Source organism: Phyllopteryx taeniolatus, chromosome 6 (assembly GCF_024500385.1).
Source record: "Phyllopteryx taeniolatus isolate TA_2022b chromosome 6, UOR_Ptae_1.2, whole genome shotgun sequence".
NCBI lineage: Eukaryota > Metazoa > Chordata > Actinopteri > Syngnathiformes > Syngnathidae > Phyllopteryx > Phyllopteryx taeniolatus.
In genome coordinates, this window is record NC_084507.1 from 21,418,387 (window position 1) to 21,433,212 (window position 14,826).

Here is a 14,826-nt window from a genome sequence, read left to right on the forward strand (position 1 = left end):
AAACGTCAAAGTCAAAAGGTAAACGGAGCTGCAGTATAAGCACAAAATCAGCATTAGCCAACAGGGTACCAGCATTAGCTTCTGAATATAATGTTATACTGTGGTGCCTGACTAACCAGTTTTTCAAGATACGAGCTGTCGTTTAGCCGATTTTTTGCTTTAACCTGTGAGGAAAATTTCGAATACGAGCGCTGTATGGTGGCAGTGAACTAAACTCAACTCCCTTCACAACAAGTAGCAGGTTTCTAAACTCATCAAAAGAGGCTTGAAGCTATTTATTGCCACCCTAAGTTGAAGTTTACTGTCAAACTAAACACAAAGCAAAACTAATTACTCGTGTGTTTAAAACAACAGCATACTGCAGCTTTGCCTTAAATTTTGCTCGCTTGATGCTAACACATAATGGGAAATGTCATAGGCGGGCTAGCGAAAAGCATTGGCATCGCAGTTGTGTAATCCTTTAAGCAATCAATATTCCAACACAAATGATGGAGGAACACATGTAGACAGACAATATAATGACACTCACATATTCTTTATCCTCTAAGAAGAACAACTAATATTATTGTGGCTTACTGAGGAGCTGAGACCATCTCCATGTACAGTACATCCGTATGTCTGTATTATATCAAGGGACACCAGAAGGAGCAGCACAAAGTCCATTGTATTGAAGCAAAAACTGTGTCATTGTTATATATATATATATATATATATATAATTTTATGTATAGCTCATATATTCTCTTATTTAATCATGTGACTAATATGTTTTTATAAAGTGTAGTATTATACAGTACTATTGTTCCTATTAAAAATATTACAATTTTAGGAGGAGACTGGAATGGATTAATGGCATTTCCATTCATTTCAATGGGGAAAGATGATTTGAGATACAGTCGGAATATTTTGATTTAGGAGCGTGGTCACGGAACAAATGAAGCCCATATCTGAAGGCATCACTGTCTCCTTTAAGACCACTAATATGCAGCGGACTGAGAGCACATTCACGCGTTGGGAAGGAATAACCCAGAAAAAAAGAGAAACATCACATGACCACGTGTATGAGTGCAGATACAAAGCCTTTTGGAATACCTCTCACCCCTCTCAATCTGTTATATAGGTCTCTCTCCCGCATATCATCTATTTTAATACGACCGCTCGCTCCCATTGGTCGCTGCGCCTGAGGGCTGGATTCAAGTGGCCTTCGAAGCCTCAGACTGGCTCCGCGCATGACGTTACGGCTTGATGGCATCCCTAGGGGGGTTATTCTCTGGTCACGAGGACGACTTGTGACGCAGTATTTACATTCAATTATCAAAACCATATATTTTTTTGTCAGCCATACAATAATCCCATCTGGTCAGACTTGACTCGTCTGTAATTGATTTGTGGTTATACAGAATCAAAATTGCTCTGTCCTAATGAGAACATTCGCAATTCCGAAAAGAACAGTGAAGGTGGTTGGCGAACTCAAATTTAAAAAATTTGCCACTGCTTCCATCTTGTGGTTAAAACGCTTAGGTCCAAGTATGAGCCCAAATGTCGTCACTGATGGCAAATAATCTTTGTGTCAGGAGGTCAATTCTGCCATCTTGTGGAAGAGCATTTAATACTGGCTGGGAATCACTGGTTTGAAGTATTGCCATCAATAAATACTACATTTTCAACATTTCCACAATAACAAAAACACATTTTTGGGCCTATCCATTCATATTCTGCAATATGACACACCAAACATGTCCTACCTGATTGGAGCTCTTCCTCAGATTTGTTCCAGAGCCTCCAGGACGAGGGCAAGTTTAGTTTTGTCACTACAAGGACAAAAAGGTACACGTGAATTCCCATTCAAAAGCTTTTGATTGGACGAAAAAAAACAAAAACAATTTTTCATGATGTATCTCTATTCATTTCATGTTCAATATTAGAATAAAATTCAGTGGTCCATTGCGAAACGAGTCACCAGAGGTTTTCAGAGACAAGCTGTCATTTGGCCGATTCTTTGCTATGACTTGACGAGCAAAAATTCGACATACGAGCGCTTTACGTGCACTGAATGACACTCAACTCACTTCACAACAAGCAGCAATTTAGCTCATCGTTAAAGGTCCCCTTTCATCACTGTTTTAACTTTTAAATGTTTATAATCTTCGATGTCATTTTATCTGGTTTGCATGTAAAATTTTGGTTGGAAATGCCCAGAATGTCCTTTTTGGAGCCATTGTAGTTGGTCGTTTCCACCTGGTATTGGGGACGGACGGACATCTCATTGTCATGTGTGTGTATGTAAATGAGCTTTGCTCTGACTGGATCGCTCATCTTCCCAAATTTAAATAAACAGCTTGGGTCTGATTGGCCCATCCTTCGATGCCTAGTTCAGACACAAATCTCTTGCATGAGTTTAATCGTGTCAGCTATTTATACACACGGAACGCACATGAGCACGTGGGTGAGGTGCGTGCCCATTCAGCGTATAAACCACAGTGTCAAACTCGCAATCCCGGGGGGCAGATCCGGGCCGCAACATCATTTTATGAGGCCCGCGAAAGCAAATCGTGTGCGTCGACTTCATGTTTCTTACTAAAATACAAAAAAAATTAAATTGTCTTCACTTTTAATAACGTTGACATTGCAATCATTTTTTTGTTACCAATCTCCCTTAAAAAACAACAACAACTGAATAATAGTTGAACAAACAACGTTTTACTGGCTTCTGATTCCAGAAGTAGTTATCCATCCATTTTTGTGTGTATATGTAATAATATGAGGTGATCATACATTTACAGTATATGGGTTCACAGTCTTAACGGCCCACCGAGGGAAACCATAACTACGATGTGGCCCGGTGCAAAAATGAGTTTGACACCCTTGGACTATAAACCATTGTGAAGCACAATTCACCAAGCGTTGGATTGTTGGCCCACTGATGGCTGAGATTGGACGCTGACATAAGAGAGGGGACTATTTTCAACGGGAATGACTTGAAATGAAAGTGTTTTGAGGTGCGATCGTGGTTATGGCAAGAATTAAACTCGCATCTCAAGGCACCGCTGTATTATATATTCCTGGTTTCATCCTCCATGATCCACATGCATTAAAAAAACAACCGGAAAGGACATTTTAAGTGACGTTTTAGCGCACTCGCAGTGTTACCAATGTGTTAAAAGCTCACCAACAGGTGGTGTGTGTCTATAATGTGTGTGTGTGTGTGTGTGTCTATAATGTGTGGGTGTGTGTGTGTGTGTGTTGCAGCCAATTGTTGCCAGGCTGCTGCGAGGTGGAGCTTCTTCTTCTTCCTCTCGGCGCGACTCGTCAAGTCATCAGCCGGCCAGCAGAGCGCAAGCATCGGGCACAGAGGAAGAAAGCAAACCAACACGGCGAAGCATCAAGCATTGGATTCTTTTCTTTTATTATTCTTTTTTTAATTTATTGTTTTATTATTCCTCTTAATTTCTGGGGGTTCTTTTTACGGTTCATTTTGGCGACGATGAGCATAAAGATGAACCCGCTCCACCACCACCACCACCACCTCCGCCTCCGCCTCCTCCTCGTGGGGCTTTTTGCCGCCGCTGTGATGGCAAAGCCGGCCCGGCTAAAATTTGTCGTACACGGTAAGCACAGCTGCAATTTACTTATTAAAGCTTGAAACCCACTTTTTTAAAAGACATCTTAGTGCACGTTGCACGCCAGGTTAACTCAATTGGAAGCTGGGAAAGGGGCACGAATGAATAAATCGTTAAAACGTCCCCTCCCCCCGCCGCTGCTTAAATCAATTACATTGATTACATCTTTTTTTTTAAAATGCGATTTCGATGCATATAATCCGTCATATTTGCTTCTAGTAGGAGAGAACCTCTTAAGAGTCGGACGTGCACGCTGCTTCGTGCGCGCGTTTCCAATGAGCGCACCGAGGCTCCTGTCGATCACACGCGCACGCGCGCACACTAACTCCATCCTCCGCGGCGCACGCGCACACGCAAGCGAGGCTGCACCCTTGACGTGAAATATGGCCGCGCAGAGGCGGCGGCGCTGCTCCCCGCGTCCTTGCGGGGGTGCAATGCGGGGACGAGCGAGCAACACGGTCGAGCCACCAAATAACACAGAAATTGCGCGTGCACGACAATGTGCCTCCGTGTGCCTGAATGTGTGTGTGCACGCGCAGAGGAGAGGAGGAGGGGAAGAAGATTGCGATGAAAATAAATGCCCCCCCCCTCTCGTCGTTACTTATTCCACTCACACATTTTTACCTCACACATCCTGCTAATGTATGCAGGGGTGTGTGTCATGGAGGAGGGGTGGGGATGACGTGTGCGTGCGTGTGTGTGTGTGTGTGTGGGCTGGATCTAGATCATCTGGATCTATTGGACCCCTGTATGAAAAAAAAACAAAAAAAAAATGTTCATTGTAATTCAAAGACCGTACACACACACACATTTCAGACAACAAGGTGAAGCATTCAGAAGCAGCAGGAGGAGGTGTGAGGTCCTCACAGAAGCTTGGCGTCCTCGCTTGACGAGCTGAGGAGGTCACGCAGCATTTCAGGCGTACTTGCATGGCTTTACAATAGGGAGAGAAAAGTCTTAGAAACAGAAAGAAGTATTGTATTAGGAAGTAGTTAATACTGTAAGCAGCTGGCAATGAAATGAACAAATCGACTGCCAACTGATTAGAGACCTCTCACCGCCATATTGAACTTCCAGTAACCAGTATGAGAGTGTGACAGCAACACCAAATTTAAAGGGTCCCGGATGTGCCAAACTAACTTTTTCTAGCACTTGGGATGTAATATTGTCCCAATGGTGCCTCAGTAAACGTGAAATATACATGAAAATCGTCCAAGCATTCCTGATTCCCAGACATTTTTCTGCCGAGGCCTGAAATCAGGTCATTGGAATTCCTCCAGTTTATCGACAATACTTCACTAGCAAAGTTCTCCGCCTTCTCTTTCTGCTCCTGAGCCAGTGCTGTCAACATTACAAACACGTGTGCTCTCACAAGCGGGTCTTCTACACGGAGGCAACCAATTAGAGGGAAGGGGGCGGTCTTAGCCAAATAAGGACAAAGCGGATACAAAATCGGGTCAAACAGTAGTAGTAGTAGTAGCTGTCAGAGGGGCCTTTTCTGGATACTCGTTTGAGATGAAATTTTAAATGAAATTGCCACTTTTACACTAAGTCAATGTTGGAGACTCACTCTAGGAGGTCTAAAGAGCCAAAATATTGGACCTTTAACACACTTGGCTCCTACCTCTTAACACCAAATGAGTCTCAAGCCACCGAGGAGGCAAAATGGCTAATTCAACCCAATTTGGACATTTTCACTTAGGGGTGTACTCACTTTTGTTTAGCAGTTTAGACATTTAATTATGTTATTGCTATATGTACACTAGCGTAGAGTGCTCTTTTTCTTATTTAAAAACATGTTACAAACATATATATACATATTTTTTTGTGGGGCTGGAACATATTTGCACATCCATGGATTTGAATGGGGAAAGATGATTTGAGGATACAAGTGTTTCGAGTTAGGAGCACAGTCACTGAACAAATTAAACTTGTAAGGCAAGGCACCACTGTATATAAAAATGTGAGGGGTATACTCACTATATAGGGGTACGCTATATGTATCAATAAAAAGTCTCTAAAAAATATGAATTGGCGGTGTAGTAACAAGTATGCACAACAGTTGTGTTCTGGCTATTGAGTGCAGTGTTGGTAAGTCAGAAGGACTTCGCACGTTCGGGTCGATGGAATGCGTCACTGAAATATTCACCGGAATAGCTCACTAAAATAAAGCTTATGCTTTTCCTTCACCTTGAAAAATGATCAATATTTGAGCATGTCTCAATATCATATATTACAGTCGCTCCTAAAGCGGCAGATCCCCTCAATGTGCATCTGTAGAAGACACTGTCACTGAATATGTGGCAAAGAAACGACATATTTACAGCTTGACATCACGATGGCGCCTCAGACAAGTTCCTCTTGGGAATAGTATTAAACCTACAAATGAGCATTTTGGGCATGCTATATCAAAATTGTGGCCACAGTATTTTTTTCCGATATATTCCTGCTTCTTGTATTTAAAACAAACTATATTTCTTTTTTTGCTCTCATTCTAATCTAATTTCAAGTTTTTTTTCTTGAGAATCTCATTAACACGCTCCTGTGAGGACCAAGTACCATTGTACATTTTGAATGAGTAAAAACAACAATCACAGCTCACAAGGCGAACATTCATTTTCCTGCTTACGTCTGAAGTTTAGGGCATCGTGACTCTATGAGCAGCTTCTACTTGCCGTAGTGCACGTGTGTGTGCGCGTGTGCATGTGTGTGTGGTTGGGAGAGCAAGCGCCACAAAGACAATCAAATCCTTTTCACTGGTGTAGCCAGCACGTCATCTTGATACACTTGTCTATTAGTGTCAGGATCCATGTATGTGGCTGACACTTCGCAAAACACAAATCCGCCCACCACCAACAGCACGACAACTTCACCGTACAATCAAGAACGTGATGCTTTTCCGAAGCTAACGCTAACCAGTGCATCCAGCGAAACTAGATGCAGCTCTGCTTACCCTTTGGCTTTGACATGTTACAGTAGGTGTTAGACACAGTGTAGATGCTTGAAAATGGCGGACCTTCCCCCCATCCTATTCCCCAGTTCATGCGCATTTATTGTCAGAAATACTGTGGTTGCTCACATTGGCTGCCTCCTGTTTGACCTCGACTACATTAGTACAATGATACAGAAGCTTTCGTGTGACGTATTGTTTTCCTTACCCTTCAGAACCATCTCGCTTCCACTTTGACAAACCCGAGAACTACATCAGCATGTACCACCAGGAGGGCAGCGAGACGCTCTATGTGGGCGGCCAGGCCGTCATCTACGTGCTCACCTTCAACTCCCGAGGCGTACACGACGTGCAGGTAGGAAACTCGCATTTAATGCTCAAACATGATTTAGTCGCTCTGACATCGGCGATGACGTCACAATGTTGCATTTATGTTCTGGGGAGATACAGTAAACCCCCGTTAAATCACGGTTCATCGTTCACATGGGGAAAAACTCACGGCGTGTGTGCTACTTGTGCTAATGTACCTGCTGAGGGCAGGAATTCAGGAGTCCAATCAAAATGCATCCTCCGTTCATATGAATTCAAGATGGCTGCCCACAGCAAAGTTGTCAGTGACTACATCTTTGAGGATATATTGGTCAACGTGGGCAGATCATACCTGCTTATGACGTGATATCTTCAGATTTAAAAAACAGGGATAAGCGCCAGCATTCCCTACACCAGAGTTCACTAACTGGCGGACCGCAATCCAGATCCGGATCCAGAAGTAGTCCCATACGGACTCACACCTACACACCTTGAGCCGCCCCCCCCCCCCCCAAAAAAAAAAAGGTTATTATTCAAGACATATGGGGCGCTTCTATTTTAAGTGGCGCAGCATTACAGGAGTGACGAATCATGAGAGGCCAATCACATGCGAGTTACAGTAAACCATCCCATGTGACCTCGCACAACCAATCGAGTCTTCATCTCAGTGGTAATCACTGACTGCACGCAGACCAGACTGAAACACAAAGAGAAAGCAGGGGAGCGAGAAAAAGACGACAGCTTGGAAGTTTAGTTTAAGATGGAGAAAGTTCAGAAAATGACCGATAAAAGAAATTTTGGAAGAAATGGCGCACTCCCCAAAAATTTAAATAGGCCACAGTCATTTTTGTTTTTAATTCTCAGTGGAAAGTTCCCACTGGGAGCATCATTAAAAGTGCATTTACATGGAAGGTCATTACCAGTCAAAACCAAGGTTTTGCACAAACATCACCTCAAAAACTGTTCAATTGTTCAGATTTGATTAAAATATGTCAAATTGTTTGAGACGTCACTATTGCGTTGAGATGCTAAACAGTACATTTATTTTTCTGAAGTTAAGCACTTTATTTGAACCTGTATAATTTTCTTTTTTTTTTTAAAGTTGCTTTTATTTCAAAATCCAGCCCCAGTATTATTTCGTAAACGAGATAACATAAGGCTGCACAGTTGTGCTAATAAGTCTGATTACCTGGGGAGAATTTGTAACGTGTAGCATTCTATAAAGAAAACATGGAGGATCAGGTGAAACGCATTCCATTTTATTTTTGTGATTCAAATGAAAAGTGTGAGAAAATACGCTAAGGAGTACTTTAAAGTGTGTTATAATAAATTGATGTGTATTCTAATAAATTTAAATGTGTTTAAAGCATGTTACAGGCGTAAAACAATTAAAACGATGTTTTACATGGTCTCTTTATATTGTGGATTTTCACCTATTGTGGGTTAGGGTCTGGAACGTATCCATGCCAGAAACAGGCCTTCGCTTTATATTTGTCAAGGGCAGAATTTTGTTGTAGTATCAGATTAGACCGTGTACCTAACGAAGTAGCCATTGTATGGACATGGCTTTCTTCTGAGCCTTGTAGAGGAACATTTCAGCAAGAAAAAGTGCCGCCTGCGTCTTTAACGAGCGTTCATGTCCAAGCGCTGCGGAGGATGTAGAAAGCAACTCAAAGTACAAAGAACTTGTGCGAGGAGGAAGAGCAGCACAGCAACAAACTGGTCAAATGTGATGGGTCACGGGGTTCGAGCTCAACTAAACTCTATGGAAAGCCGTTTGAACCTGGATTCCATGTCCTTCATGTCCAGCTTAAGGTCCATGGACTAGTACACTCTTTGTCCCCACTGGTAAGACAAATCAGCGCCCGTAGAATGACTGTGTCTTACTATCAATGTTTTTTTCACTGCTACTGCCGCTTTCGGCCTACTAGTACAACCTTAAGATGGATATAAAGGCCATCCAATAAATGCTCAAACAGCTTTCCACATGCTACTAGTATGCAATTACACATTACTAATGCATGACGACAAGCAACTAGTAGATTTCTGTTACATGTATGATACCTCTGCACACTAGTAAAACAGCTATGTGTTACTAGTGAGATGAAATGAGCACTACTTGACAAGTGCATGCCACTAGTGCTACTAGTGACATTATGAAGTTATACTTGTGAACATCTAGCATTTCACTCATAGTACATGTCGCACACAGCTGTCAACTACTGCACAGTTTTGCCTCACTAGTGACAAGAAGTTGTCCACTAGTATGCCGAAGTTGTCCTATTAGTGTACAGAAATGTCATATAGTAATGGAAAACATTACTAGTAAGACACAGTTGTTTTAGTTTTGTTGAATTGTCTTACTAGTGAGGACAAACTAGTAGTTTGATGGACCTCAAGGTGGATATCCTTGATATTCACTAAATGCCTCAAAAGTTAACAACTGTGTGCTACAAGTACTCTTTGTGAAGCGCTAAATGTTCAAGTAGAGCTTGATAATGTCACTCGTAGTACTAGTAGCATTCATTTGTTGTCAACTAGTGTACAGTTTTGACTGACTACTAACATGTAGACTTCCTACTACTGTGCTACTAGTGTCATATGTTACAGAAATGTCTTAGTTTGTGTGTCGTCGCACACTATGAGTGTGAAATTGCACACTTACGAGTGAGTACAAAAAGCACTTTTCAGTAAGCCGTTTGAACATTTAGTCGGTATTCTTGACATCCAGCTGAAGGTCCATGTACTAGTGCGTTCTTTGTCCTCATTTGTCCTAGTAAGACAATTCAGAGCACTAGTAGAATGACTGTGTCTTACTAGCAACATTTTTTTCCCCACTTTTTGGCTAACTAGTATGATCTCAAGGTGGACATCAAGGATATCAAATTAATGCTCAAAAGGCTTCAAAAAACTTTATGTTTAGTAGTACCAGGGGCCATTCTGGGATTAGAGGTTTCGGGGTGCTGAGCTGCCTGGCCAGACAAAATCCATTTCAGGGTTTTCTACATTTTAACGCACTTTCATCGCCACATTTGTGAAAGAAGAGTGCATAACTGAAGGAACCATCAAATCTGATAAAGGTCATTTAAATGTTGACACAGCAAAAGAGGAATGTATTGGAATTGTAAACACACCGTAACCCTAATTTTGGGGGGAAGATAACGCAATTGATACAGCAGCTCCTCTAGATACATATTAACAGTATGCATGTTTCTGGAGCAAACCAGCCCCTGATAGTGAGGACCAAAAATAGTCCCTGGATTTATTTTTGGGTCCTTTGTTGCTGCTCCTGTTAAAATATGTCACAACCAGGTTGTGAATGATTATTGTTTTTTTAACTTGTCTTACTTCTTAAAAAAGGATACAGTCAAAAAGAAAGAAATCAAATCTCTCAAATGTTCAGGTTGGGCCAAAATGGGCTAGTACTATCGTGACATTATAAAATTCTACTAGTTAACATCTAGCACTAGTACCTCACAGATGTCAACTAGTGCACAGTTTTGCTTCCCTAGTAACATAGTTGTTCTACTCGTATGGCAAAGATGTCCTACTATCATGCACCAAGTAATGAAAGGCAGTAGTGGAAAAAGAAAAAAACACTACTAAGACACAGTAACACTGTACTGACAAGAGCTTACTAGCACATGGACATTAGGCTAGATAGAGGATTTGGAATAAATGCTCAAATGGCTTTCCAAACAGTTCTCTGACTTCAGCACTCTTCCCACAGATCCCGGCACCGTCGGACCAGACTGCCATCGACACCTGCAAGGCCAAGGGGGCGCCGCTCGAGGTAGAAGCTCTCTCTCTCTCTCGTGTCCGCCTGTCCTCCGGCCTTAAAAGTGCATCTTCATCTCCAATCATCTTCACCATCATCATCATGGTTGTCGGTTGGTGCCTCATTTCATTCGCATGCTTTTACTGCCGCCAAGATGGAAATTGATAAAGATCTCAAATGTCGTCATCAGCCACATTTGGAATCGGATGATCTCCGCCAAGGAGATGTTATCAGCACGATTTTCTCCGTTTTTGTGCAACCTCCCGTCTACAGATTTTTCATCCAGAATCCATCCATCGCGACACGGTGAACCACTGGTTAGAGCGTCAGCCTCACAGTTCCGAGGACCGGGGTTCAATCCCCAGCCCCGCCTGTGTGGAGTTTGCATGTTCTCGCCGTGCCTACATGTGTTTTCTCCGGGCACTCCGGTTTCCTGCCACATCCCAAAAACATGCATGTTAGGTTGATTGAAGACTCTAAATTGCCCGTAGGTGTGAATGTGAGTGCGAACGGTTGTTTGTTTATATGTGCCCTGCGATTGGCTGGCAACCGGTTCAGGGTGTACCCCGCCTCCTGTCCGATGCTCCAGTGCTCCCGCGACCCTTGTGGGGATAAGCGGCTCAGATAATGGATGGATCCATCCGTCCCTTTTCTTTACCGCTTGTCCTCTGTAGGGTCACAGGTGAGATACTGTAAACCCTATCCAAGCTGACTTGGTGAGAGAAGTGGGGTACAACCTGGACTGGTTGCCAATCAATGTCAGCGCACATATAGAGAAACATTCACACTCACGTTAACACCTATGGACAATTGAGGGTTGTGTGGGAGCTTTTTGAACCGCTTCAGATTTTTTTGTAGTCGACACTAAGGTGATGATAATAGAGTCGATGTTGACTAATCGATGACGTTATTTATAATTTGTATGCAGTCAACTTGCTGTGCGCGCAAGTCTTCTGCCTAAAATACAAGCTTACTCTCTCCGCCATAGTCATATGCTCACCGCCGTCCCTGACTCATCCAATCAATCACAGTCTGATACTCGTTCATCCAATACGTTCAGACACCTTCAGTGTCTTGCAGACAGTTAAAAATGGTAAAGTTCAAGTGTAATTCACTTGGAAAAAACTGCAGGGTCGCTACTCACACCAGCACAGGAGGATGGAAGGCTTCGCAATGTGTTGTCGTGAACCTGCGACTGACCATGTTACATGGATTCTTGCTAGAGTTCTATAAATTCCACCTGTGAGGCAGTGAAGGTGTCGGAGTGCGATTTGTGATTGGATGAGTAAGTTGGGGGGTGGGTCGACAGGAAGGTGGAAGAAAAGCGTGCTGATGTGTATCTGCGGGATGAAGGCTTCAGTGTAACACAAGCTGGATGTTTTGCGCATGGCGTCGTTCCAGCCGGCATTCACCGCTCATTTTCACTGTAAATAGGTTGTTCATTGAACACCGCTCATCCTAGTTTCATCGTCTAAGATAACGCTACAGTAAATTATACCTTGAAGCACAGCTGCTAGTTTGTTGCGCTGACAGACAACCTGTTGAGTTGAGTTAGGCGTCCATGTTATTAATGCCAAAACATGATTGCCGATGAATCGACTTCCAGCGCTAACCGGAGTGGGAAGAAATATCATTTAAAGTAAAAACGCATCCTCAGTCGTGGGTTCCTGGTCTCACTCGCGTTGTCTCTTTGCTGTGCAGCTGGAGTGCGACAACTTCATCACGGTCATTGAGAAAGTCAACGACACCTTCATCGTGTGCGGGACAAATGCCGGGAGTCCTCGCTGCTGGACGCTGGTAAGAGTGGCACACAAAACACAGACGACAACTTTTGTTGTTGAAATGGCACTTTTCTTCTTCTTCATTTTTGACATACACCATTCACAAAATGTTAGGGATATCAGGCTGCCGGGTTAAATTTCAGGATTAACCTAAAATGCACTATAACCTTTAGAGGTCAACTTAATTTTGAGATCAACTTAATTAACTTGCTGTTCTATAACAAGGAGCTGAACATACAATACATTGCCAAGGTTTCCAAAGCTATGCCTTTCTGACTCTTCCAGTCTCTGTATCGCTGTTGCAACATGGTGATGGTGATGAAACTCTTTGTGACACTAACTCAGTGACTACATTATTGTTTGAAGCCTCGCAATGGAGCGGTACTGTTGATCAATTGTTAGTTGTCATCTTGGTCTCATGATGTCAAAAATGTGAACAGCATGATAAAGAGGACTGTTTAAATACCAATTCGAATTGAACCAGCAAATCTATCGGTCCACACATGGATTCAACACCTGTTGTTCATTTTGCTGTTCAACTCCTTTACCGTTCCAAGCCTGGATTAGAGTTTCACAGTATTGTTTCAAGTCAGTGTTAGGGTTTCAAATCAGGCTATTGTTTCAAATAAGGTTTACAAGCCTGGGTTAGGGTTCAATGTATGGTTTCCAGTCTGGGTTAGTGTTCCAAAAAAGGGGTAGGGTTTAAAGCCTGGGTTAGGGTTTGAAGTTAAGGTTTCAAATTAGGGTTTAAAGCCTGGGTATGGCTTTCAAATAAGGATGGTGTTCCAAATTGGGGGTTCAAGTTTGGGTCAAGCCTGTATTAGATTTCAAACAAGGGTTAGTGTTCCAAATTAAGGTTTCAATTTAGGTTTTAAAGCCTATGTTAGGGTTTCAAGCCTGGGTTAGGGGTTTATAAAGGATTCGTGTTTAAAATTCGGGTTTCAAGCTTGTGTTAGGGTTTTAAATTGGAGTTTTGAAATTAGGGTTTAAAACCAACAAGGGTAAGTGTTTCAATTTAGGTTTTCAAGTCTGCACTCGGGGTTCAAGTTAGGGTTTAAAAACCTGTGTTAGGGTTTCAAGCCTGGGATCAAGTTTTACATTAGGGTTTCTATCCTGTCTTAGGGATTCAAGTGTGAAAGTGGCTCCTGAGCTAGTGGCAAATGTGTGTACATGCAGGTTAACGACACGGTGCTGACCGACGTCCAGGGTGTTGGGCAGATCGCGTCAGCCTCCGACATCTCCCCGCCATATCCCTCGCAGAAGTCCATCAGCCTTCCCGCAGGTAAACCAGTGTGTATGCGCCGTACCAGCACTAAACGCCATCGGCGTCACAGTCAGCACACGCAGCCTTGGACAAAAACGTTTATGTTCCTCTACTGGAGCGAATAAAGAACAGTTGTCCCTCACCAGTCTCACAAGGTCAACACACTGGTGCTCCAGGCAGTCATTTGCCACACATTAGCTCAACTATATCATTGAACAAGGTTTAAACTGCTCTTTTTTGAAGGATACTATTAAGGTTTTTTCTATGTACAAAAGAATAGAATACATTTTGCTGGGCCAAAACATGTCAGGTAAATTCTAATTATATTGATTATAATATAGTGAACGTTTGGAAAAGAGAGCCACCTTCTGGACTCCACAATTATTGACGGTATTTGTTTTTATCTTATGACAACCATTAATCGTGGCAACCAGTTCATGGTGGAGTCAGCTAGGATAGGCACCGCTATTGTGCAGTATCCTTGTTGTCAGGCAGAAACCTCGTATGTCCAAATATGGTCAACTTCACATTTATTCACAAATCGATACTTCTGGTCAGTCCCTATGTTGTCTGTTATTTTTATGTTTATTTGGACGTTTATTGTTTCCTTTTTTAAATGATGATCAGCCCCTGTAGCATTTTAAAATGTCCTGGCACAGCTCGGGAACTTGCGCTGTTTCCAATGGCCTAATGGATAAAATTCATTTTTAGCACACTGTTATCTGTGCATTATTAGACTTAACATTTTAGCAATGATGATGAGTTCGACATGGCACCGCTGCCCTTGTTTCTCGGCAACGGTCCCGAGGTACTGCTGGTATGAATATTTTAAGACTAGCGTCGATTGGAAAAAAGCTAAAGCTAGCGAGGCTAACCTCTAGGGTTGGGCATGGTTTGAATTTGAGCGATTCCGGTTCCTCATTTCAATTCTGGTTCCAAACGATTCTCAATTCCGATTCTTTTAGTGGGGCTGGGTCAAAAAAGTTTGCATGGTTTAAATAAAGGGTGTCCAAATTAGGAACATCCATTTTCTTAGCAGCCCGCAGCATAGACTAAAATGAATATTTGACTCAAGGTTCTTTATAACCAGTATTAATATCAAACCTATAAACTAAAAGGCAACGT

The 14,826-nt window shown here is 42.5% G+C and overlaps 1 protein-coding gene across 3 annotated transcripts in view; it reads left to right on the forward strand.

Annotated features, from left to right (window-relative positions):
- Window positions 1–14,826, forward strand: part of si:ch211-113g11.6 (uncharacterized protein LOC559008 homolog) — a 41,511-nt gene that overhangs the window by 4,618 nt on the left and 22,067 nt on the right. For all 3 annotated transcript variants that reach the window (XM_061776253.1, XM_061776254.1, XM_061776255.1), the window contains exons 2-6: window positions 3,249–3,607; window positions 6,785–6,924; window positions 10,609–10,671; window positions 12,358–12,453; window positions 13,614–13,719. In XM_061776253.1, the coding sequence (XP_061632237.1) occupies window positions 3,484–3,607; window positions 6,785–6,924; window positions 10,609–10,671; window positions 12,358–12,453; window positions 13,614–13,719 (529 nt within the window). In that variant the 5' untranslated portion in view covers window positions 3,249–3,483. The remainder of the gene's footprint in view (window positions 1–3,248; window positions 3,608–6,784; window positions 6,925–10,608; window positions 10,672–12,357; window positions 12,454–13,613; window positions 13,720–14,826) is intronic.